This window comes from Vombatus ursinus, unplaced genomic scaffold (assembly GCF_900497805.2).
Source record: "Vombatus ursinus unplaced genomic scaffold, bare-nosed wombat genome assembly UNPS02005286.1, whole genome shotgun sequence".
NCBI classification, from domain to species: domain Eukaryota; kingdom Metazoa; phylum Chordata; class Mammalia; order Diprotodontia; family Vombatidae; genus Vombatus; species Vombatus ursinus.
In genome coordinates this window covers 3,065,572-3,090,832 of record NW_020945064.1, presented here as the reverse complement: position 1 = coordinate 3,090,832, position 25,261 = coordinate 3,065,572, and the positions used below count along the sequence as shown (strand labels likewise).

Genomic DNA, 25,261 nt, shown 5'->3' with positions numbered 1-25,261 from the left:
TATATGAAAACTTGGGAACTCTGATCAACACAATGACCCACCACAATTCCTGAGGACTTGTGATGAAGCGATGCCATTGCCTACCTTCTGACAGAGAGGGGATGGAGTCAAAGTGCAGATTGAAGTGTGTCTTTTTTTAGACATGACCGGTGAGAAATTTTGTTTTGCTTGACTGTGCATGTTTGTGACAGGGGGTTTGTTTTTCTTGTCTTCTCAATGCAGGGTTGGGAGGAGGGGGAGGTAAGTGGGAGGGAGACGAAGTTGGTCTTTGAGAATAAAATAAAATTTAACTTAAAAATAAACTTTAAAGCATTATATAAAGGCTGTTATTATTTAAAGTATGTTTTTAGGTGGGGAATAGGTTTTACTGAGCAAGGATTTATGTTAGTCATCTCTGATTTGGTTCTGTTTGCTGTCCTTATTCTATTCTTTTTTCTTCATTGAGTTCTTTAAAATAAGAAATATGTGGAGCAGAGCTAAGCATTTGGAAATCTTAACTGTCAAAGTAAAATATCCATCTCTATAGGTGTCAGTATCTCCATTGCTCCTGGCTTATTTGCTAACTGTGTTCTTCATTGTGGTACTCCCTTTCTTTTTCATGCTTTCCTTCCTTCTTCTTTTCTTCTCTTTCTTACAGGTTTGGAGGATCTGATAGGAAAAGACTTTTAAAAAATCTCTTTATAGAGTGCTCATATATTTTCTGAAGTTTTGGCATCTAAGAAGGACCTAGGCCAATAAGTCTATCCTTTCTCATCACCTCTCCTTTCTAAGAATTGTCTTTTATGCAGCTCATCTCCAGGGACATTTCTGCATCTTTCTACTTAATGCATTCTGCCGTCTTTTGGGAAAGAGCTGCATTCTGTTTCCCATCTGGTTCCAGTTTCTTTCCTTCGTTTGCCTAAATGTGTTTATGGTGGTTGTACTTAATAGATGAACTACTGGACAGAATTTCAACTTAGTTTTACGTGGGGTGTCAACTCATGACATCTGAATTCCGTGGTGGATGGTACGTTTGGGTGCTTTTTCTGGTAATGAAAAGGAGAGAATCTCGCGTGTAGTCTGAGATTTTATGCGTGTCATGGCTGGGTAGTGATGGGCAAATGTCTATGAAAGCAAGTTTCTGCCTTTCCTACCCAATTAAAGCACTCTTAAGGAGAGCAAGCTGTGGGGGCTTGATTTAATGTGGAAGACACATCACTTTTAATTGCCTAATTTTTCTGTTATTCTTTGGCTTTTTCCTTTGTGCCTCTTCAGGGATTGAGCCTTCCTCTCTCTTCCCCTTTGCAGTTTCACATTGAGCTCCTAGGAGGCACTTGGCTGAAGGAGGGCTATGGAGCCCCTCAAGCCATCCTTGGGTTCAAAACTAAACCTCTTCGTTAAAACTCTTGCACTGAGTAGTGGGCTGTGTTGTCCCCTTGGAAAAAAAAAGTTTCTCTGTCTTCTTAGGGAGGGCTATGAGGGTGGGGTGGGTGGCAATTTAGATCAATGTTTTCACAAGCTCAGACTGAGCTCCATTCATATATTTTCCTTCCTGATCCATGGCCCCCTTTTCCCCAAGCTAGGCAAATAAGGCATCCTGAAGCCTGCGTTTGGAATGTGATCCCCTAATACAACTATTAAATTTTAGTAGGTGAAATAAAAAGTCCTTTTTTAGCAACAATGCTTTTTTTATTTAACTATGAAAAGTGTTTGACAGCATCCCCCTTTCCTCCACCTCGCCCCACCTCCGGGGCTATGTGAACATTCAGTCTGGCATTGCCATTCCCTGGGGAGCTCCCAGCAGAGCTGGGGAAGGGGAGTTAGAATATAAACAGTGACACTCTAGCCCTTGAGCCAGTTCTCCCCCGACACACTCTTTCTTTTGCCTTCCCGCTCTCTACTTCTCTCCTTCCCTTTCTCTACCCCCCTCCCCAAACTTCTGGTGAGGCTGGTCCATAGCTTTGAGCATCCCCAGGTTCAGGCCGGGTGAAGAGCTGGCTCCTGGCAGGAGGAGGAATAAAGGTGCTTTGTGAAAGGCCATAAGAACATTCCGGGGGGAGGTGAAGGGGCTTGGGGGAGACGCCTGTCTGTGAGGGCATGAATGTCCCTTCAGTTTGAGTTAATATCGCACACTGCTGCTTACTCTCACAGCATGTTGAGAAAGGGGGGAAGGGAGATGAGGAGGGGAGGGCGCCGTCTACAGCCAGGAAGCACTGGGCGTGGGCAGGGCTTGTGGGAATGATTTCATTGGAAAGGCCTGCGATATTTTTTCCCCTCTTGTGTGTGGTTCTTGGAGAAAGTTGGAGGTGGTGGTGATTTCAGTCGTCTTGGCTAGCAAGAGCAGAGCAGACACACATGTCTGAACTTCCCGGGAAGTCCTGCTCCTGAATTTTCCTGCCATCTCTCGTCCCCTTTCCCCTGCCTTAGCTGCCTGCCCCACATTCATCCATGCATCGTGTTCTCCGCCTCACTCTCTCCTTTCAGCTTCTGTTTGTCCCTTTGGGGTCCTGGATTGGTGGCTTTTTCATTTTTAAGTTCCTGATGGAGCATATACTACTTCACATTTCCCCTTTGTGCTCCATAAATACCAGAGGAAAGTCTAGGATGGGGGTGGGGGGGCTGATGGTGAAGAATTTAAGAATCAGTTGTTGGCATTTGCTTCTTTTTTTAATTGTCATTTTTAACCTCTTTGTTTCTATGTGTGTGTTATTTTTTGCTGTGTCTGTTGTATTTAGTCTTCTGGTGCCTCATCTGACCATGATCCACTCGGCCCTCTTCCTCCTGGCTGGGGTAAGTAGTACATTCTGTTGCTCCTGTCCCTGGACCCAGACCCTCTTTCCCCAGGCTTGCCATTCTATGCCTCATCCTGCAAAGCCCTGGCTTTTTCTCAGCTGTTGGTCCAGGCTTCTTACTGCTGTCCTTGTCTGACACTGGGGATACCCGTCTAAAGCCTTACTTTTATGTTCCAGAGAAATTGTGGGCAATAGGTTCATAAGGTTGAGAAAGTAAAGCAGGGGCATCCTCTCTTCCTCAGCTTCCATTAGCCTTAGTTAAAGCAGCATGAGGCTATGGAAAGTTTTGGTTCTCCTGATTTTGAAAGGTTTTTTGGACCTGTCTTTCTAGGTTTTTGCTCAAGTAGCAGGTTAAGAAATGTTGAGATTATCTGTGAATTTTATGATAAAGAACATTTATTTTTGGTCTGTGACTTTGAGGTTGGATTCAAACACTGTAATGGGTCCTCATGGAAGCCTCGCTGTTGGGGACTTAAGCCTCATTATAACTAGCAATGGTAACTCTTCCCATTTTTGTTAACAGCCTAACTCCTTTGGTTGTGATGCAGCTGGGGAGGATGCTATGAGGAGGAAGTGGAGGGCTCTAATGTGGAGTTCCTTCTAAGGCTCCCTTGGGTCTCAGGAATTTGTTGTTTCTTCATTTACCCTGATGTCTCCTCTGCTTTTCCATTGCTGTCTGGCACTTACCTTTCTTTATTCCTCTAGACATGAAATGAAAGTTACTAATGTTGCAAGCAAGTTGTGGGACAGGGGGAGAACATAAGTCCGTCACTTTAGAGAGACTGAGGGCTTGATTGCAGAAGGACTTTGCATAGTGATTAGGTTGTATGCTAGGAACATTAGACTGGACTAGGTCTAGTGACCTGGTAACATGCTATAGTAAGAATGCTGATATCACCAGCACAATGGAGAGGCAATTCATGGTGCTTTCCTCTCCCAGCATGCCTCAGACTGGTTGTTAGCTGTTCTGCCAGGCTCAGAGCTCTTCAGCTCTTTGGGTTGGGGTTCGTCTTTCTAGTGTACTTTATAAAAAGACTCTACTAATTAATGGATGAGTCTGGAGTTGTCACAAAGGCTTGAGACCAGAAGGGCCACTAAAGAGACGCTAATGAGCTGGTAGTGGTCAGGTGCAACTATAGGGATTGTTGAGTACTGGTTTTGCTTGCCATCAAAGTCTTCTAGAAGGGAGGCAGTGTGACTTGGAATCACACAGATAGCACTAAATTGGGAGCAGATGTAAATGCCAGGGAGGACAGAGGCAGGAAGACTTGGAATAGCAGGAAATGACAAGGAAGTATCTCCCTGGAAAAAGACGTCTATGGAACTGGATTCTTCCAGCCTAGAAACTACTCTTTGGTGCTCAAACTAGGGAGAAGCATCCATTCCTTGAGATCACAAGGAGATCACTGAGTGAATTACTCTTGTATTTAAGGGCTCAGAATGGGCTCTGTACCTGTTGTCCCTTTGGCCCCACAAATGAGTTAATGTATGGTCCAGACATGCCTCATTTGCTCCTGGGAACTTGCTTACTCAGGTAATCTGTCTGGCTAAGTGTATTAATAGAAAAATTATCGGGATTTCACATATCGACAGGCTGTAGAATTATGGAAAGCTGGAAGGGTGAACTTATAGAATCCAAGGGATCTTTGAGTGTATCTGATCCAGCCCCATCCCTTCTTAAGATTTTATCCTTGGCAGTAAATGGTACAGGTGGCATTGATAACTCATAGTAATGTAGGGTGTGAAGGTTTACAAAGTGCATTCCTCATAATCAACCCTTTGAGGTAGGTATTGCAAGTATTATTCTACCCATCTTACAGACAAAGAGACTGAAGTTGGGGTAGGAGAAGTGACTTATCCTGGGTCATATTGCTGACTTGGGCAGGGTTGAGGCTAGAACCCAGGCCATCCGACTCCCATCCCAGTGCTCTTTGCTTTCCACTAAAGCTACTTCTAAGAAGTAAGAACGTGCATCAAATTAAAATGATTTTGTAATCTAATTTGGTAGAAAAGAGCAAACAGAATTTGGTGCATTGTGACCCAGCGCTCCAAGGTGGCACAGTAGTTGTTCCTTTGGCCCTAGGGAGGAGTACCACATTTTAGGCTGTTTATTTCTGAATTCCTCCCACTGTCAAGCTGTCAATAAAGAAAAACCACTCGGGGTTTTGAAAGAAGTAAGCAGAGGAGAGAAGAACGTTTTTTTCAGTGCATGGAGCTAAATTGGGATGGGAGCAGGCCAGAGGGCCAGGTTAAAAACTGTTTACAGGATGTAAAATCCAAGGGAAGAGGCGAAATCGTTCAGAAAGGACTAGAAGGCTATAATAGGACAAAATTGAGAAAAAGAATTTTTTTGGCTTCGGCGTCAGGAAACATTTCTTCACCACAAGTTCTCTTGGACTGTGTGTTGGTCTGCCCGGATCCATGGTAGTAGCCACTTTACTGGGGATATTTAAAAAGAAATAAGACCAAGCAGCCAGACAGAATGAGAAATGATCCCATGTGTCTGTCCTGGCTCCCAGAAAGCTGTCAGGTTACCCTTGGGGGTGCTCTTTATCTTAGGTGTTACTGGTTGCCCTTTAGACCAGGGGTGGGCCACATGTGGCCTTAAGGCCAGGTTCCCCACCTCTGAAAAAGAGACATTTTCATTCTCTTTGCAGAATGGTCTTATGGAAAGAGGCCTGGAGAAGGCGGGTCAGGAGACCCGGGTTCTGGTCCCAACACCACCACTGACTAGTTGTGTCTCCTTGGGCAAACCATTCTCACCTCCTGCCCCTACTCTAGACACCTCCCCTGCCCCACCCCCCACCAGCCTCCCTCAGTTTTCTTAGATGCAGTGTGATTTCAGATGCCCCTTCCATATCTGAAACGTTGTCGTTCTCTGAGGATCGAGCTGCTTCAGTGAGCCTAGGTCAGCATGCTCAGCCATCAGCAGCACGCTCCGTTGTGTGGGCTTGAGACAGGCTGGACAGATCCTGAGTCCCAGTGGTTAGCTTGGCTTTGCGCCCAGGGAGGCAGACGTGAAGGCTCTCAGCGGAGGCAGCAGCAGCTTCTCTGCTGGGAGGGGCCTGCTTTTGCCCACAGAAGCCTCTGGAGAAGGAAGGTTCCAGCCACAGGCTGGTTGCACAGGCTGTTTTGAGGCAGTTGTAGCTACTTCATGGCTCCTGGCCTTCTTTCTTTTCTCTCTGTCTATACAGATGAGAGAAGAAAGCAGTAGAAAAAGGTTTGGCTGTCAGGTTGAACAACATCAAATTTACAGAGTCTAAAAGACCTGGGTTCAAGCCTTGTTCCTGGGCAAGGCATTTCCCTCCCTGGGCGTCGGTCTCCTCATCTGTAACATGAGGGGGTAGGATTGGATGAGCTCCAGAAGGCTCCTTCTAGCTCTAAAGATCCTGGGGAGTTCTGGAGCTGGGCCTTAGGAATGGGTTGCAGCAGGCTGGAGTTTTCCAGTTTGACTCCTGTTTGAGCTTCAGCTTGCTATTGCTTCTGGATCTGATTGGCATTGCAGAAGAGAAGGCAGTTCTTCGCCTTTAGTAGTGGTGATGGTGATATTTACCTAATACATTGATGATTTCTGAGTTCTGTGGAATGATGAGTTCAGATATCACTTTGGCTGTTTTTTGATGAGAAAGCTGAGGCTCAGATTGCTGAAAGCACTCCCTGAGAATGATTCTTGGCCCCAAGACTGTGACTTTATAGAAACTCTTGGTTTCCTGTGGGCTTCAGAGCCTTGGCCCCTTCGGGAATTCTTTTGACCCTCAATAAGGGTTGGAGAGTCACTAGCTAGGGTTCTCTTGGCCTGGAGGAACCCAAACCAATTCTTACAGACCCATTCTCGAGTGTTTTTCACCTCAAAATGAAGTCCATTTGACCCCAACAGATATATTTCCTCTCCAGAACGTTTGATCGTTCTATAAATTTCCATCAGCCCAATAGGCAGGGCAGCAGCCAGGCTGACCTTAGGCTTAAGATAGCCTTCAGCAAAGGGTCACAGGAGCCTAAGAAATAAGAAGAGCAAACCAAAAGAGAGAAATGCCCCAGTAGTCACCCCAAATGTTTGTCTGTCTTTGGGTGTCTGATCCAGAGGGGCACTATACACATATCTGTGTAGGCCTACAGTTGGACCAGAACAAAGGTTATGAATGTCGTTGGGGTGTAGGGGTTTGGGTGGACAATATAGAGCCTCTGAAGGGGAGATGGGAGGCGTAGTCTAGAGAAGGAGCACTGAGGTCTTTTGTCAGAGGACCTGGGTTGGAATTCCATTACTGCTCTGAGCCTCTGTCTCCTCATCTGTAAAATTAGGAGTTTGGACAATGGGACCTTTAAAACTTAGGATCTTCGTTTAATAGAAGAGGGATTTCAACATCTCGTGCTGTGTTGGGGCAGGGATTGGGTGCTGATATGCAAAGTCGGATGAGATGGAGCAAATAGAAGAATGCAGATGCCCGCAGAACTGCTTTGCTTATGGGTGCTTCGAGGACTGGCCCATCTAAGTGTCCGCAATCTAACTGCTCGGTCCCTTGTGGATGGAAAATCATAGAGCCTGAAGCCTGGGCTGGGTCGGGGGAGAGACTCAGTCAGTCAGCACTTACTGAGTTCCTGCTGTGTGCTACGTACTGAGTGTAGGGAGGTACATGTGTTTGGTGCCCAGCTGGCAGAGGTGCCACTCCTTCTCCTCAACCTCCCTCTGCCCCAGCCACAGCAGAGGAGACGGTGCTTGCCCCAGAGACAGAAATAGACTCCTTTCCCTTCTCACTAGTGAAGCCTGGGGGGGAAATGTATCAAGTTCTTATCAGTTGAACCTTTAAAAAAGTTTAAGGGCAGGAACATTAGAATGAGTTCAAAGGAAAAGAAAGATGCTAAGAAATACTTAAATTAGCTCTTTACCTTTTCTTTTTCTCTTTTCCAGAAAAGAGACAGGACAATGGACGGGTGTATTATGTCAATCACAACACCCGCACCACCCAGTGGGAGGACCCTCGTACCCAAGGGTATGTATGGATGGGGGTTTGGGGGCTTGGCTGGCTAGTTCTTAGCATCTGTCACCAAGGGAAAGTAGAGCCGGTCCTTTGCCCTGAGACCCTCTCAGGATGGCGTTTGCTGCCAGTAGCTTCTAAAAAGCCACTTGTGAACTTGGCCCTGCCACCCTCAGTGTAGTTGTGGAGGATCCCAGTGAGAACCCAAAAGGCTGAGTGTCACTTCCCCTTAGAATGTGGTGTTGGCTGGATAGTGCCCCGATATTGCAGATTCTCTCCTGTGTCAGTGCCATCTAGAAGGAGGCGATCTCTCTCGGGCTTGGGGAGGTAGCCATCTCTGTCGCTGTCTGCCAAAGGCTCTCTTTGGAGCCTGGCCATAGTTAGGCCCAGGCCTGGGCCATGCTAAATAAAGGGCTCTGCAGACCATGGCTAAAACACAGGTGGGGCAGGAACAGGAGAGTCCCAGGCCCTGCAGAGAAGTGACGGTCACTGTGTCTGTTGCCCATGATGACATTTCTTTTGGGTCCCGCAGGATGATCCAGGAGCCTGCCCTGCCCCCAGGCTGGGAAATGAAATACACCAGTGAGGGGGTGCGCTATTTTGTGGACCACAACACACGCACCACGACTTTTAAGGACCCACGTCCCGGATTTGAATCAGGGTGAGTTCTTCATGCTGTGCCAGGGCTGAGTTATGTTCTTTCAGCCTGGCTCCATACAGGGAAGCTTTGGAGGAGATGGTCCCTCTGGTGAGTTTGGGCAATAGCCCATTATGGGTTTGTGCTGCTCTATGGCACCCCCTGGTGGCTAGATTTGAAGCTGTAGTTTGGATCCCCAGTACCCCCAAAGGGATGGTAGACAAAAGTTACCTGGAAAGAAGGAAGGGTCCGAGTTTATAGTGGTCCAGTAACTCATTTCTGGATCTTTGGAGTTTCTTTAAAACAGGAGTTCTTCACCTTTTTTGTGTCTTGGACCCCATTGGCAGTCTGGTGAAGCCTGTGGACCCCTTCTCAGGTTAAAAATCCCTATTTTAAAATGCCTGGGAGGACATCTCTCTTAGATGTCTGAGCTCTCTGGAGGCAGGGGCAGGAACAAGCTTGCTTTCCCAAGTACATTGCCGTCCCATCATTCTGTGTTGAACAGTAGGAATAGCACAGGTAGTCTTGTCCAAAGATTATTATCTCTTTTGAAAAACGTTTGAACATTTGAATATAGGAAATGCTTACTATATATTTAGCGGACTTGAATCAGCCAGCCTGATGGTGGTAGCAGTGGTGGATGAGGATTTCAGCTCGTTTCCATATGGTTTACAGTAATGGTTCTGGTATCTTTCCAAAATGAACCTGATCTGCGCTGTCTGGTCAGGGTTCTGGGAAGCAGGAAATCTGAGTTTCTGTGCCAGGTTTATCTCCATCCTCCACTGAAAGCTTCCTCTATGCTTCATCATAGCCTGGTGGCAATCCTGGTTCCTCTGCCGCTATCGTGGCAGAACGCAAACCCCGGTGGGTCCTCCCAGGCTGGAAAGTCCTTGAGGACTGCACCAGGGATGGAGAACGTGCGTGTTTGTTGTCAGCAGACAGGCTGCTCATTAGAAGATTGCTCAGCGGATTAACTGGGGGTGGGGAGCAGCACAGTACCTTAGGAAGCCATCTACCAAGGAATGATTGTGGAGAGAGCGTTCATACCATTGAAGGCCTGGGTCACTGAAGGAGTTTAAGTATTGACTAGTCTTAATAGCCTAATGAAAGTCACTTTCTCCTTGTCTTAGTTTCTCCAGTGTTAAACTAACCAGCTTTCTCAAAATAAAACATTCTAAAGGACGCAGAAAGGTAAATTGCTGATGCTTGGGAAATTTCACGAACTATGGGAACTGTTTGCTTTTCATAGAAACAAGCAAGGCGGTTCTCCTGGAGCCTATGATCGAAGCTTTCGCTGGAAGTATCACCAGTTCCGTTTTCTCTGCCATGTGAGTTACAGTGTCAGTTATGCTTGCCCACGTGGGGGCCATCCCAGCCGTATTCATCAGGATTGCTTGGTTACTTTCAGGCTCAAGTGGATGAGGAGTTGTCCTATAGTCTTGAGGGTTGGAGGGAAGCTAAGCTGTCTAGTTCTGGGTAGACGAATTGTCTATAGTTGACTTTTGTGGTGGGTGTGGTTCAGGCAGCTGGATGTTCATTCCTGGCTGGACTCAACTTGGCTTTCTGGGCTGGGGCTGCTTGCTGTGCAGGCCCCCTGGGTTGGATTGATTGTAAGGGTGGAGCAGGGCGGAGAACAAGTAAAGATCATTTGATTCCCTGCTAAGGGATTTTTTTCTCTTTCCAGTCAAATGCCCTACCCAGCCACGTGAAGATCAGTGTGTCCAGGCAGACGCTTTTTGAGGATTCTTTCCAGCAGGTAGGGGAACAGCGAGGACTCTGCCCTTCTCCCTGAGCCCAGAGGCATGGAGAAGCCACACACGTGGGCTTCTTACGTGTTGGCTGCTCAAGTAGAATGTGGAGCATTTTTAGCAAGATGCTTGTTCTCTTCAAGCCAAAGGCTTGGGAGAGGGTGTCCTGAGATTCTCTCTGATTCTGCTCTGTGCTGTGATTTGGGAGAGCTGGGGACTGACACTTTTGGGGGGTGTCTATATTTTCTTCTTCTCAGATCATGAACATGAAGCCATACGACCTCCGTCGCCGGCTGTACATCATCATGCGTGGTGAGGAGGGCCTGGACTATGGTGGTATTGCCAGGTGAGCCTAGTGATGGCGGCTTGGGTGCTTTCACCAAGTGGCTGTTCCTTTTTTTTTTTTCTGTCCCTCCTTGGGGAACAAGGCCTATAGCCAGACAGGTTTCAGGTAGTATCAACTCAGGTGAATTCCTTTCCCTCTCCTGGGTTCAGTGTTAAATCACCTTTTGCCTTCCCAGGATCCTCCTGAGTTAGCATGAAATGTGTACCTGAAAAGAAACCAGAGATTTCTTCCTGTTTTTAAGACAGTGAAATACATTTTATACTTGGATATTTTAAATTCAACAAGGCCGAAGTTGTGCATGTCACATCCACTCCCCCAGGTCTATAGGCATATCCCTCAATTCCTGGATCAGATACGGCCATGGTCACCTCGAGACTTTTCTTCAAGAGTGCCTTTTCTGCAATTTGGGTCACAATTTGTAGGACAGTGGTGTGCAGAGAAGAGGTTACAAATGGAGAGAGCAAGTTGATGACTCGACCACTGGAACCCCTGAATTATTGCCTTCCTCCTCCTTTGTCCATCTCATAAAGTAGACAGAGTCCTTGGGAGAAGCTGCCCTCTATGATAAAGCAAGCACTTGGGCAGAGGCAGGCGGTTTCTCTGCCAGGCTGCGGGGCCCTGGCCTCCTGGACACCTCCTCTGCTGCTTGGGGGCTTCTTTTTGCTTGGCTCTGGGTTTAAACGCCTCTCCCGGCCCACCATGTCCTCTTCTTGTTGCTCTTCATGTTTGTCCCACTCTAGATTTATTGTTCCTTCTCCGTGGTGACCCTCCTCCACCTCCTCCTCCAGGCTTTGGTTTGTGGGCTTCCAGTGTGGCTCCTGCCCTTTGTGTGTGTGTGTCTCTCTCTGTGTCCTGCCAGTGGTTTTACCCTATGGTAGGTTACGTCATGCTGTTCTACCACAGGGTAGAACCACGGACAGGATACTGGGGCGCTCTCTGCATCGGAGGAATCCTCGTCTCTCTGGCCACAAACAGCTGAGAAGCCAGGGAGGAGGGACTGAAGGAACCCGGCTTACTTATCATGGCTCCTTTTGGGTTTAGCGCAAGTGCTGAGGGCTCAGCGAGTCTGACGTGAGCCTGGTACCCAAGGAGCAGGGAGAGTCCAAGGAGTGGGGTGTTGGTTCAGGTGCATGCCCAAGGGGATGAGAGAGGGGGCATCGTGGTGAGGAGGTGGCACAGGAAGGTTCCTTGGGCACAGAGGGTTAGGGGGACACCCACAGTTTGGCACATTCTGTACACAATACATGATGGAAAACTAGATTGATAATTGAGAGGCAGCATAGATTACCCCAAAATTATAGCACGGCGAGGAAACCTGTTCAGGGGTGGCTGGGTTTAGGAGGTAAATCTTAGCACATATGTCAGCACGTTGTCTGCTCTGCCTTTCCATGTTGGTCTTGAAGGTGCCCCCTTGTCCTGTGTCGTAGGGCGCAGGCCACGTACTAGGCTGTTTGATCTAGGACCGGCCGAAGGGAGGAACAGGAACCACGAGCATTTTGTAAAGCGCTTTGCAGACGTTAGCGTGCTAGATAAATGCCAGCTGTTGTTGTTGTTGTTCTTGTTGTTACCATTGTTGTTATTGATGTTTTTACTGTTATTATCATCATTCTCCTGCCCTTAGCTGAGGCCACATGAGATCTGGTTACGTTGAACTGTCCTCAGACTCCCCAGGGAAGCCTCTGCTCGTGCTTGCCTCCCTGGGCTCTACCACTGTGTGGAGCTGGTGACCTGCTGCCCCCATACCAGCCCTTACATGTTCTCCTGCCACCTATTTATTGCCTTAAGACCCCAAGAAGGATCGCTGAGGCCCTGTTCCTGGGATTCCTGGCCCCGGATCTCACTCCTGAGGCTGTAGCAGAAACACATGAGTGCAGGTCTGGTATCTTCAGGACAGGCTCCCTTTATCTGTGGTTCTGTCTTTTCTTTTCTCTCACAGAGAGTGGTTCTTCCTCCTGTCTCACGAGGTGCTCAACCCCATGTATTGTTTGTTTGAATATGCCGGGAAGAACAATTACTGTCTGCAGATCAACCCGGCCTCCTCCATCAACCCAGACCACCTCACCTACTTCCGCTTCATCGGCAGGTTTATAGCAATGGTAAGGGCTCCGGGGATGTCATCTGGTCTCCAGGTGCCTGGCCTCTCTTCCCTCCCCTCCTGATTCCCAAGGAAGCGGGGTGTTGAGGAGAGAAGTGAGGCAGACACATGCAGGGTCGTCCTCTCCTTGGAGGGGATGACTGGGTGAAGGGAGCTTTGTGATTACGCTGAATCTTGTCGGGGCGGGGGGCGGAGGGTCACTGTCTGAATGAGAGGAGTGGCCGGGTGGCAGATTTTTCCTTCTCAGAGCTTCATCTCTGTCCTCTAAGAATTTATAAGCTTTTTGATACTAAAAACTCTCAGACTTTGTCCTGAAATGGACATGATACAAGACCCGTGTCTAATACTAGTATCAGGGTCCTTTCCCAACAACTGACCTAAAAAACCCCCACTTTATTCAGAAAGGAAATCCTGGGGCCTACATTAACCTTGGCCTCTCTCCCTGGCCCCTGGGTGTGGTTCTGCTGACCCCGGAGCCCCCCTGCCGTTCCTCCCACGTTGGCCACGCTCCTGGGTGTGAGGTAGCTGGATTGGGAGGAGGGGCAGGATCCCCACCAGAATCCCAAAGGCCCAGCCTCGTTCCTTGCTCCGGAGGAGCTAGTGATGGGTGGGTGTTAGTGCCGCCCAGCATGGATAATTCTTTGTGCCTGGAGTAGTGCATCTCTCTCTCTGCTGAGCATCTTGGAAGCTTGGTCATTGTCAAGTAGCTGTCTCCCTACAGATGATACGCCCACCGAGGGCAGGGACTTTCCTGTTTGCCTTGGTATCCTCATTGACTTACTGCATTGTGCCTGGCACACAGTAAATGCCTGTTGACAAATTGGTTGCTGCTAACTCATAACTTAAGAGCCTTCGAGAAGCCAGTTGGATTTGAAGGCCTCCTGGCCCTTCCGAAGGCCCTTCGATATCTGTAAGTAGCAGATTGGAGAGAGAGGATCGGAGGCAATAGCCTGACTACAGAAACATGGATTTGATTTCACGGGAGCCACTTGTTACAGTTTTCTGAGGGACTGTCCCACCTGGGCGGTGTGAGTGAGATGCAGTTTGGAAACGTGGAGTTTAGAAGGGGATGTTGTTGTACACATAGGAAGATTCAGAATGCATATCGAATGAGAGTCAGGGTGTGTCCAAAGGATGGCAGCAGTGTGAAGTCTCAGGCTGTGGGAGGGCAGTATATTGTGGCTTAAGGTAGGAAACCAAAGATGGGCCGAGGGAAGTGCCGTGCTTTTACTTTGATGTCCCTCAGCTCTTCCCCTGGTGCTGAAGTTCTCTCTTCTCCTTTGTCCCCTGGAGGACTCCAGGGGCCTCAGTGCCTGTACCTCACTGTCGCCCTTCCCCCTTGCCTAGCAGTTTTTGGCCAAGGTGCTGGGCTCAGGAAGTGGGTACATTCCTTCCAGGTCTCCCAAAGGCTGCCTGCCCTGAGAGCCGACAGGACAGACCAGTAAAACCCCAGACTATTACTCACGACTGGCCCGCCAGCCGCTCCAGTGTCTGCATTGTTTTTGGCTGCCTCTGCCTTGCCTCCCAGATGGTGTAGTCTGTGAGTCAGGCAGCCCCCTGGAGCTGTTTAGACAAGTGCTCTCACTAAGCCCAGGGGCAGCTGCTTGCTAAGCCCAGGGGGAGCCAGCCACCCAGCTCTCCTCTGCGGGCACTGCACAGGGATGGCAGCAGGATCAGTGGAATGTATCCTGGGCCTCTCAGGCCCGTGTCTGACTCAGGGAGTAACTCTGTCATGGAGTGTCAGAGGTGGGGCGTGAGGGCCAGGGAGGGCCCTTGGTATGGAGGAAGGCACTTTCCTTTCTTCCCAGCCCCCTCCAGCGTCTGGCACCTCTGGGTCCCTGTAGAGGTCAGGACCTGGCTCGGCCCTGCTTTGCTGCTCTGTCCCAGGTGCTCAGGCATGCCCAGTGGCTGAGGTGACTTTGCCTGTCACTTCCTTCCCTAGGCACTCTATCATGGAAAGTTCATTGACACTGGCTTCACCCTCCCCTTCTACAAGCGGATGCTAAACAAGAGACCAACGCTAAAGGACCTCGAGTCCATCGATCCCGAATTCTACAACTCCATTGTCTGGATCAAGTGAGTGGTTGTCATTGCCAGTCAGGGTCTGGCCTGGGCCCCTTTCCCTGGGACCCAGCCCTGTTATCCACACAAACAGGTTGGAATGAAAACGTCTTCATGACCTCGGTGTCTTGTGGAGCTGAGGTTGCATGACTGGATCAAAGCTCAGCATCAGGTGCTTGATTGCAGCTGTCCATCGCTTCTAGCAGGCCATCCTGCAGGCAGTAACTAGGAGCTCACAGACCCTTTGGGTTCTGGGCCTTAGGCCTGAAGTGAGGATGAGGAAGCAGGTTGGGAGGTCACTCCCTATGATGTAAACCTTTTTTTTTTTTTTTTCTGGTCCCTTCCCCACCCAGAGAAAACAACCTGGAGGAGTGTGGGCTGGAGCTGTACTTCATCCAGGACATGGAGATCCTGGGCAAGGTGACAACCCACGAATTGAAGGAAGGCGGCGAGAGCATCCGTGTCACGGAGGAGAACAAAGAAGAATACATCATGTAATTGTCAAAGGGTGGGGCGAGGGGGAGGGCAAAGGCCAGAGGAGAGCTGGGGGGGGCCCTTCATCCCTCTCTCTCGGACCCTTAACTCCCTCTATGCTTCCCGGAGTCAGCGTTCTTGCACTGACGTGAAGGAGCCTGGGTTTGAGCTGGGCACAGGAAGCCCCGGGTCCCCGAGGCAGGATGGTGCGTTTCCTCACGCCTGTGGTCTTCTTTGGGGTGCCAGCCACAGACGAGGCCTTGAATGGTGAAGGTTCCCCAGGGACTCACAGTGACTCGCTTTGAGGCAGCGCTTTATTTTCTCACTCCATCTTTCTGACGTGGGTAGGGCAAATGTGATCACCGTCTTCTAGGTGAAGGAACTGAGGCAAGAGATCACATGACACATCCATGAAGTGTGGGCAGGGTCTGCTGACCCCGAGTTCAGTGCTCTGTCTGCCTCACCCCCCCTGCCTGCCCCCCCAGCAAAAGACACTCATTTCTGGAGTGATAGTCATGCTGCCTGGCTAGTGTGGTGAAGGCAGGGAGAACTGATGCATCGCTCTGAGATCAGTCAGTCAGTCGACTTTATTTGTTTAATAAATACATGTTTATTTATTAAGTGTCTATCATGTCAGGAGCTCTGCTGAGCACTGAAAGGCAAATACGCCCTCAAGGAGCTCACATTCTAACGGGGGGACAGCATTGGGAAAACTCTGCACATATGAGCTATAGACTGAGTAGACGGAAGGTGGTTTCAGAGTCCTTTTTCCTTCTTTGTTGAAATTGAGACGACACTGCACTTGGCATTGTCACTCCCATTTCTGTGGCACCCTCAAGCTTGTAAAGTGCTTTCCTCACCATGAGGCTGGGAGGGAAGCAGGAATTCATTATTGTCCCCATTTTACAGATACTCAGTGGGAGGAGGAGATTGGTCCTCGGCGACTCCCCTGGCCAGTGTCAGATCAGGCAACGTCAAGGTCTGGCTGCTAGACGAGTGGCATTTTCACTACAGAATCCCAAGCCTTTTTTTTAGACTTGTTTTAATTGATCAATTGAATTTTTATCTTCTTTTCACTTAGTAATTTCTCTTACTTGAAAAAAACATATTGAAAGTTTCAGCCCTCTGGAATAGTGAAGGCCCCATGCCTGGATTTCCAGTGAGTGAGAAGAAAATGCCTCAAATAATAACATCGAGATTTCTCTTCTCTCTCCTTCCCAAACGAACCCCTTGAGTCCTGTGCCGTTTTCACTTTGCTCGGCATATGCTCTTGTGTGTCTTTTCTTCTCTGACCACCCCCAGCCACAGCTCACTTGTTCAGCCTTTTCGTTCTCGTGCCTGCAGCCCCTCCCCACCCCTTTTAAAGCTTCTGCTCAGTCTGATGGTGACACGGCCTTGGGTCCCCAGCCTTTCTTGTTAACTCTGCGACTGCTGCCCCTAAGAGCCTAAGCCAATGTGATTCCTCTGACTGTGGCCTCCTGCCCTCCTCTCACCTCACTTTGAGTGACTCTACCCTTCTTGTGCACCAGACTTCTTGCACCTTACCTTTATCTTCTTCTCCCAGTCCAGCAATGTCTTCTTGGCTTCCCCTGCCTCCCTGCCCAGACACCACCATAGGTGGGTAGCACCCTCAATCCCTTACCCCTAGACCATTTGATTTCTGCCTCTGTAGGGCTACCTAATAAATGTTTGTTGGATGGACTGTCTCTTGAACTCTATTGCACCCACCTTGTTCATTCCCAACCTCAGGATCTCTCTCCATGGACATTGTTTTTATCCATTCTCTCACCTAGGCTGCCAATCACTTGTAGACAGAGAAAGACCTGAAACTCTTGGTTGGAACCATTGCCCATTTGTAATGTGGGACCCCGTTGCTGCATGGCACTTGTCTTATTCACATGTCAATGTCTACCTATTGGATTCCTCACAGGGATTGCTCCATTTTTCTCACATCCCCAGTCCCAAAGGCAACGTTCAACACAAGCACTCTGACCCCAACAAGCACATCATAGTTTTATTCTGCTTCTCGTATTGGCTTAATAAATATTTGCATTTCTGGTCTGCTCCACTGGCTCCTTCCCCTCCTCCTCCTCCTCTTCCTCCCTCCAAACATGCCTAAAAAGAGATTGCTGTCTCTTCAAGCTCTATCATTTTTCCACTGCCCGGCCAGTAGACATTGATCCCTGTCTCACCCCCCATTCACTCCTCAGCCCCTTATTGTCCAACTTTTCTCCTCTCTACTGAAATTATTCTCTCAAGGATCACCAAAGACCACCTATTGTAAATGCCATTAGTTTTTTTTCCTTTTCCGCTTATCATCCTTCTTGATCTTTCTGCAACGTTTAACGTGACTGCCTTCTTTTTCTTGACCCTTTTTTCTTTCTTGGGCTTCTGTGACAAATGATCTCGTACTTTTCTTCTCCTACCTACTAAATATAACCATTCCTCAGGACTCTGCCCTTAACTTTCTTTGCTTTTGCCTGTCTCTATCTCTTTTTCTTCTGTTTTTCTCTGACTCTTAGTTTTTAAAGACTATCAAAGAGGAAGTCTTTAAGAATATAATTATTATATAAATTGTCATTATGAAATAATGATTATTTTCAATCTTTACTCTTCTCCCTTGACAATCTCATCCATTTTCATGGTTTCAGCTATTTCCTTATGTGGGTGATATTTGTTGTTGTTCAGTCATGGCAGACTATTTGTGACCCAATTTGGGGTTGGAATGGTTTGCCATTTCCTTCTTCAGCTTATTTTATAGATGAAGAAACTGAGGCAAACAATGTTGACTTTCCCAGAATGATACAGTTAGTAAGTGTCTGAGGCTGGATTTGAACTCAGGTCTTCCTGATTCCAGGCACAGCACTCTATCCACTGAACCACCTAGCTGCCCCTGTGGATGATATCCAAATCTGTAGTTGCGGCTTTGATTTTTTTCAGACTCCAGGCTTATAATTCCAACTATCTATTGGACAGCTTCCCCGAGCGTCCTGCTGGTATACCTTAAACTTGGCATTTACAAACTGAATTCCTCATCTTCCAACTCTAACCAACCCCTCCCTCCCAGTCACTCAACCTTGAAACCTTGTATTTATTTTCACTTCCTCCTTTTTCTTGCTTCTTTTTTTTTCAATACGCCACTAAGTTCTGTGGAATCTCCCCCTTTTCATGGCAACTACTTGACCACTGTCATTTAGGCCTTCGCTGCATCTTTCTGTAGTCTCTTGGCTAGCCTTTCTCCCATTTCTAATCTTCTTAAATATTACACACAGTCAGATTAATCTTCCTACTGCATGTCTTTGGTCATCTCACTTTCCTTTCACAAAAAACTGAATAAAGTTTACACTACTTAGCTTCATGGCCTTTCATCTTTCTAGCCTTGGCTCATAATGCTACTCTCCTTCATGTACTCTCTGCTAGTTAAACTGGATGACACGTTCTCATAGCCTTCTTGCCTGGGGTGGTTTCCCCATCACCTCTACCTCTGAAAATTCTGCCTATCCATCCGTGAAGGCTAAGGTTAAATTCCCTCTCTCCCATGTAATTTCAGTTTATCTACTCTTTGGATATGATCTCACTGAACACTTAACATTTTTTTTTTTTTGGTGAGGCAGTCAGGGTTAAGTGACTTACCTGGGGTCACACAGCTAGTAAGTGTTAAGTGTCTGAGGCCGGATTTGAACTCAGGTCCTCCTGACTCCAAGGTCAGAGTTCTATTCACTGTGCCATCTAGCTGCCCCTCATTTAACTTTTTTTTAAAAAAAATAAATATTTTTTTCAGAAGAAAAAGAGAAAAATCACAAAATCAACAACAAAGCTAATCAGTAAAAAAAAAATCTGACAACATATAGTATAAATACCTATGGACTTCTCACCTCTGCAAAGCGATGAGGGGAGGTGTTGCCTCATGTCTTGTTTTATAACACTTTATCTCTTATATCCTTGTAACGCAACACTATCACATTTACGTAATTGTCTTCTGTCTCCTCTTAGATTATAAGTTTCTTGAGGGTGGGGATCAAGTCTTATTCGTTTTTGCATCTCAGCCTCTGCAGCACCTTATGCGGAGTAGGTGCTCCGTAAATATTGGAATTAATGAACGAATAAAAGTCGTGCCTCTGGTGCACAGGGTTGAATCCAGGCTTACTCCCTGGCCTGTGTGGATTGGTACGTGTAAAAGGACTCCATGGATGGCCGAGAGCCTGAGAAAGAGGGTTGGAGACTCAGCGTATTTGGTGCTGATGGGCTGGTTTTTGGTTTCAGGCTGCTGACAGATTGGAGATTTACCCGAGGTGTGGAAGAGCAGACCAGAGCTTTCCTGGATGGCTTCAATGAAGTGGCTCCATTGGAATGGCTCCGCTATTTTGATGAGAAGGAACTCGAGGTGAGATCCCCAGGTTTCTTGTGGCTCTCGGTTCTTGGTTGGCCCAGTAGCCTGTGCTCCCAGTTACTTCTTTTTCAGTAGTGGAGAGGTCAGAACTTGCTTCTGGAGAAGACCCTTTCTCAATAATCTAGGCTGCGTAGTGCTTTGGCAAAGAACAGAGGGTCTAGAGCTCAGGCCGCTGGGGCTGAGCCTCATGTCTGCCTCCTGTTATTCAAGGGATCTGAGACTCAACACTCCCTAATCTCTGTGGCCTCAGTTTACTCACCGGTAAAAGATAGGGCTTGGAATAGATAACTGGGCTCCTTGAATTTCACAGTTGTGACTTTCAGGCTAGACTATAGCAAGGAGGCCCCAGGTTAACATGCTCATGATACTTTGCAGCATCAGGTAGGTGTAGCTGGTGACCCTTCCTGGGCTATTTATTTGTAGAGACTTGGTCTTTTGTTAATGGGGAAAGTATCCTGTTGGGAGAATGGCCCTTTCATACCCAGAGGCTGCTTTGATAGCAGCATTGGCCTTTTAGGGCTTAGATTAATCCCCAGAAAGTTAGCAAAGGAGGCTTCTGAATAGCCAAAACTTAAGTTAAAAAGTCCATACACTAAATAAACCATGTTTACCACATTCATGAGAGGGCTTTTAGACCCTCAGTCAGTGCCTGTCTTCTCTTCTTTTTTTTTTTTTTTAACATGGTTAAACAGATTTGATTTGTTACTTGATTTTCCAGTCCAGAACCATCAGAACAATAAATTAGAAATTTCAGGGAGGAGGGAGGCTTGGGCCTGGCACAGTGACAACAGCAGAAAATTACAGCTGACAGTCTCTTGTCAAGTAAAAGGCAGAAAAGCTATTAAAATGCATGAGAATTTGGAAAGTATCAAACACTTGAAATGAAATTCATGGAAATTTGAGGTACTGAGGGCGATACAGTACAGTAACTGATAGTCATAATGTTTGCCCAGAGTCAGTGAGAAGAGGTTAAATTATGGCCAGAACACTTTGTTTAAGAAGGCATGGAGGTATTCGATTCATTTTAGAAGGATTTCCGTGTCAAATGGTTAAAATTAAAGCCTTGGTTCTTAAAAGGGGTAAATCTCAGTTAATTGGGAATAAATAAATCCCGATGCCTGTACAGATCTAATCTATCCTTCTCCTGTTGGAGCCTGTGTCTGCTTAGGGTGTAGAAAGCAGCACCTGCCCCTGCCCCTAGCCACTGTCCTTCTGGGTTGGGTATTAGCCCACGGGGGGGATGGGGGCTGGCCCTAGTGCTGACGGGTCTCATTTGTCTCCTAGTTGATGCTGTGCGGCATGCAGGAGATTGATATGGCTGACTGGCAGAAGAACACCATCTACCGTCACTATACCAAGAACAGCAGACCCATCCAGTGGTTTTGGCAGGTGAGTGTTGGGGCTAGGCCCTTGTTCCTTCTAGGGAGGGGGGATGGGTGACGTGGACACAGAGCATGGGCCCAGGGAGCCTCCTAAGTGGGGGGGCAGCCCAGAGCACCTTGTGCTGCCTTTACCACCCTTTCACACCCCTCCCCCACCTCTTAGCCCGTATGTGGGTGGTTTATACAGAAACACCCACCCACATACGGACGCACACGTCCTGTCTGTGGTTGATTGTCCTCAGACTTTCAGATGTGCTTCCTTGAAAAGAAAGGCAGGGCTCTCCTGGCCTGGAAAGGCTCTGGCGTGGTGAATCTAGGGTGATAAGTGGAAGTTACTGGTCACCTTCCTTCCAGTTCTAATCACTGGTGTGTAGGAGGCAGAGCATTGGATGAGGAGTAGAGGCTAGAGTTGAAGCATTTGCTAGCCACTGACTTCCCTACCAGTCAGACAGGAAGAGAAATAGGAAGGACTTTCAGACCTGGTCTTCGTGAGTTGAGTGCTTTCTCCTTTAAAGATCCAAGGCTAGCCAAGATTAGGAAGCCCCAGGGCTGAGTTGGCTTCCCAGGCTCCACGGGCTGATTGCTGCTAGAACGATATCCGACCTGTAGGCTGACTGAAAGGTCCCAGGGACCCAGCACTGCCTTGTGGATTGCTGCTAATGTTCTCCAGTCCCGTTCTTTGGGAGATGGTTAGGTTGGGTGTCCACCATTGTCTCCTCTGGCTTTGGGATCACAGCTCTGCTGAGAAAACCCCAGAGATGTTGTCACAGCTCAGGGCAGAGGCCAGGATTGATCTCTCTCTGTTTCTGTACTTGTGCTGTTTCATCGGAGCCCAGTGTCCTGTCTGACTGGGCTCCGTGCTTTGGCTTTCAGGTGGTGAAGGAGATGGACAATGAGAAAAGGATCCGCCTGCTGCAGTTTGTCACCGGCACCTGCCGCCTGCCTGTGGGAGGATTTGCCGAACTCATCGGTTGGTGCAGGGACCGTGCAAGGAGAGGGGAGGTCCAGGGTGGTCAGGAGTAGAGACGTCCTGTAGGTTGAGAGGAGTACGGGCAGCAGCTGTGGAATCCCAGAGTTCCATAGGCTCAGGTGCAGTGTTTGCTGGGGGTGGTCATAGCCTTGGTTTCTTATAAATACTGGAACTGGCATGAATGGGAGTGGGGTGGAGTCGCTGTGGGGCAGTTTTCTACTTCACTCAACCCTGTGCTTTTATCATGGCCACCAGGCAGTAACGGACCCCAGAAGTTCTGCATCGACAAGGTTGGCAAGGAAACCTGGCTGCCTCGGAGCCACACCTGGTAAGCTGTTCCTTTGGGGGAGATGCTGGCCTAGGGAACACAGAACACCCCAGTGAGGTCGGGTTGATACTTGTGCTTGCTTGGGGACCCCTGGTGTGTGTGTGACATTTCTTCCTTTCCTAAAGCACACCTTGGGGTGTGGACTAGCTAAGAAAGATGTGTCCCACGTGCTCAGGTGTGCAGCCTGTCTGACCTGTCCTGACGCTCTCTGCTTTGAGTGGGCAGCCCTCCGGGGGAAGAGTCCAAGGCCGCTGGATTTTCGCTAATAGTGTTGTTCCTTCTTTCTCTCCAGCTTCAACCGTCTGGATCTTCCCCCCTACAAGAGCTATGAGCAGCTGAAGGAGAAGCTGCTGTATGCCATTGAGGAGACAGAGGGTTTTGGGCAGGAGTGATGAAGAGTAGCCTCTCTCGAGTTCCCTGTCATGCCATGCTGGGCAGTCACTGAGTCCTGTCTTTGTGGCAGCAGGACAATGGACTCTCAGGAGGTCCCCACAGTGTGGTGGGGGTCTCTAAGTCTCCTCGCATTGGCAGATTTTCCCCAGGCCCTACTGCCCACGGGCTCCTGCCCCCACTCTTGGCAGCCAGCTGGTGGGAGACTGGAATGGAGCCTGGGATTACCCATCACCCCTCTTCTCACAGTGTGTGAGAGTGTGTGTGTGTGTGTGTGTGTGTGTGTGTGTGTGTGTGTGTCCTGTATCAGAGACCAGAGGGCCAGAATCTCCTCAGTGAAGGTGTTCCCACCTTCCCCAGTGCTGGAGAATCACATTTGTGAGTTGGGGGGAAGGAACCCCTATTCTCATTGGACCAAGCAAATGCCCAGAAGAAGGGGTGATGAGAGATACAGGTTAGATGAGCTTCTTGGGGGAGGTTTCCCTTGCCTTTCCCAATAGGAGACATTTTGGTGTTTTGAAATAGAAGTTTAAAATTTTTTTAGTGATTCATTTAAATTGAATGTGAGAGTGAGGGATTTGGGGTGCAGCCTGAGGGCCAGGCTGAGCCCAGCGGGGGCTCAGCACTACAGGCCCCTGGGGTGGAGGAGGGGCTGAGGCCATGGCAGTGGTCACTCCTGATTAGCAGATCATGGGTTTTTGTTTATTCCTTTTTGTGTGATGCTGCTGTCGTTCCATGGAGCCCGAGCTCTGGGTTGGGCTGGGACTTTTGGGGAACCAGGCCCCAAGGGCTCGAGTTCTCCCCTCCTCCCTCTCAGGGACACAGTCCAAGGTCTTCTAAGCTTAGGTCTAGCCTTCAGAGGACTGCATAGGCTTGTGAGGGCCATTTTCCTAAAGACAGGGGCTCTGTGCAGAAACGAGTTCTCTGAAAGCTCCCCTGGAGCAGGGCCCAGCTTGGCAGGAGAGTTGGCCACCGGCTAATTCAGCCTCCTCCACCCAGGGGCCTTGTGTCTCTGCCAGAGCAGGGGATTTGGTGGGTGAACCCTGACTTACAGGCTCCTGGTTCCCTTTTCCTGCCCCAGAGAGGCCCTCTTCAGTGTACCCCATCATCTCCTGTTGTGGAGCGAGACAGGAAGGGTCAGCGTTGGGCAGCCTTCTTTCTGCACCTGCTGAATAGAATTCCATCAGTCTGCTAGAAAGGAAGGCAGGAAGCGGCACCTTTCACCCCCAGTGTCTGGGCCCCCATGTTTGCCTTTCCCCCTTTGCCTTCTAGATTCCAGCAGGTGTGCTTTACTCAAGGAGTCCCCCAATGCCTCCTCCATCTCCTCCTTGCCTGACCCGACCTGTGCCATAGGGTTCTAGCTTTAAATAGGATTCTTGGGCAGCTGCTTCCTGGCTGGTTCCACTTCATGGGGGCCTGAGCCTGGCAGCTCCACGTTGATGTGTGTCGTGTCCTCCTTGGAATGATGGCCAGCTTGGGGTGGGGAAACCAGCCCTTGTTTCCTCACTTGTTTGCTGGGTTGTACTGCGACCCGTTTGATCATGCAGGCTGCAGCTGCTGGGGCTTCCTGCCTTGGCCGAGAGCTGTCAGTACTAGGTTGTGTGTGTGTGTGTGTGTGTGTGTGTGTGTGTGTGTGTGTCTGTGTGTGTGTCTGTGTGTGTGTCTGTGTGTGTGTCTGTGTGTGTGTTCGCTCGTATGCGTGTACATATGTGTATATAAATGAAGCGTCTGTAAAAAAAACTACTTCTGTAGCAGCAGGCTGGTCACCAGCTCATTTTGTAATATCCCTTCTGCCTCAATGCTGATCTCTTGTGCAATAAACAATCAGCAGCTGCAGGAGGTATTGGTGTGGAAGTCAGTGGAATAACTTACTGCCCCTTCTGGGAAGAGGGTGGGTCATCCGCTCACCTCGCTGTTCTGGGAAGCATGCCTGAGTCACCCTATTGGGCTCATCGGACTCTCAGGGCTCATGTTCAGCCACCCGCCTGCACCCCTTCAGACATCTGTGGACTTGCATCACCATATATACCAAGATTTCTTTGTTTAAAAGGAAGAATCTACGCACCAAGATTGGGGTGGGCAAGGTAGGCCTTGAAACTGGAATGTTTCAGTGAGGGTAATGCCTCAGCATTTTCCACATCAGACTTCCTAAGCCTTTTTCTGAAAAACTCAGGTGGAGTTTCAGAGATGGCTTGAATGTCAGGCCATTGAAGGTTTGGTGGGCGGGGGCATTTGACGAAGAAGATAGCTTTCTCCTAAGATGCTCTTTCTAAGCTATGGCCTTTTCTAGTTGAGTGGTGGGGAAAAAGTAGGTGTGGAAGCATAGATATTCAGCCTAGGCATCCAAAGGGAATTAGCATATGTGACTTCCAGGCATGGGGATGGCCAGAGAAAAGGCTTCTAGAGCTGAGATGGAGTGCCATTCATGGAACAGCAAGGCTGGTGTCCCTGGATCATTCAACATCAGCATTGTAAAGGTAGTTAAGCTACAGGCAGGCCTCTAAGACTTCTATTCATGTCACCAAGTTCCCGTGCTAATAAAATGATGGCTGGTTGGCTATTGACTACCTGCCTCGTTAGGTTGTTGTGAGAAGTGTTTTGTAAACCATGACTAAAAAGATAATGGCTAGCATTTCTATAATACCTTAAGATTTGCAAAGTGCTTTATGAATATTTTATCCTCACAATAAACCTGA

General features: G+C 48.5%; 1 protein-coding gene across 4 annotated transcripts in view; it reads left to right on the top strand.

The window, feature by feature from the left end:
* WWP2 (WW domain containing E3 ubiquitin protein ligase 2) overlaps positions 1-24,405 on the top strand; it is a 120,218-nt gene extending 95,813 nt beyond the window's left edge. For all 4 annotated transcript variants that reach the window (XM_027847153.1, XM_027847145.1, XM_027847160.1 and 1 more), the window contains exons 11-24: positions 2,715-2,769; positions 7,678-7,759; positions 8,277-8,405; positions 9,631-9,709; positions 10,066-10,137; positions 10,387-10,475; positions 12,412-12,571; positions 14,513-14,646; positions 14,985-15,125; positions 19,369-19,489; positions 20,780-20,884; positions 21,751-21,847; positions 22,103-22,175; positions 22,468-24,405. In XM_027847153.1, the coding sequence (XP_027702954.1) occupies positions 2,715-2,769; positions 7,678-7,759; positions 8,277-8,405; positions 9,631-9,709; positions 10,066-10,137; positions 10,387-10,475; positions 12,412-12,571; positions 14,513-14,646; positions 14,985-15,125; positions 19,369-19,489; positions 20,780-20,884; positions 21,751-21,847; positions 22,103-22,175; positions 22,468-22,567 (1,437 nt within the window). In that variant the 3' untranslated portion in view covers positions 22,568-24,405. The remainder of the gene's footprint in view (positions 1-2,714; positions 2,770-7,677; positions 7,760-8,276; positions 8,406-9,630; positions 9,710-10,065; positions 10,138-10,386; positions 10,476-12,411; positions 12,572-14,512; positions 14,647-14,984; positions 15,126-19,368; positions 19,490-20,779; positions 20,885-21,750; positions 21,848-22,102; positions 22,176-22,467) is intronic.
* Positions 24,406-25,261: the final 856 nt, after the last annotated feature.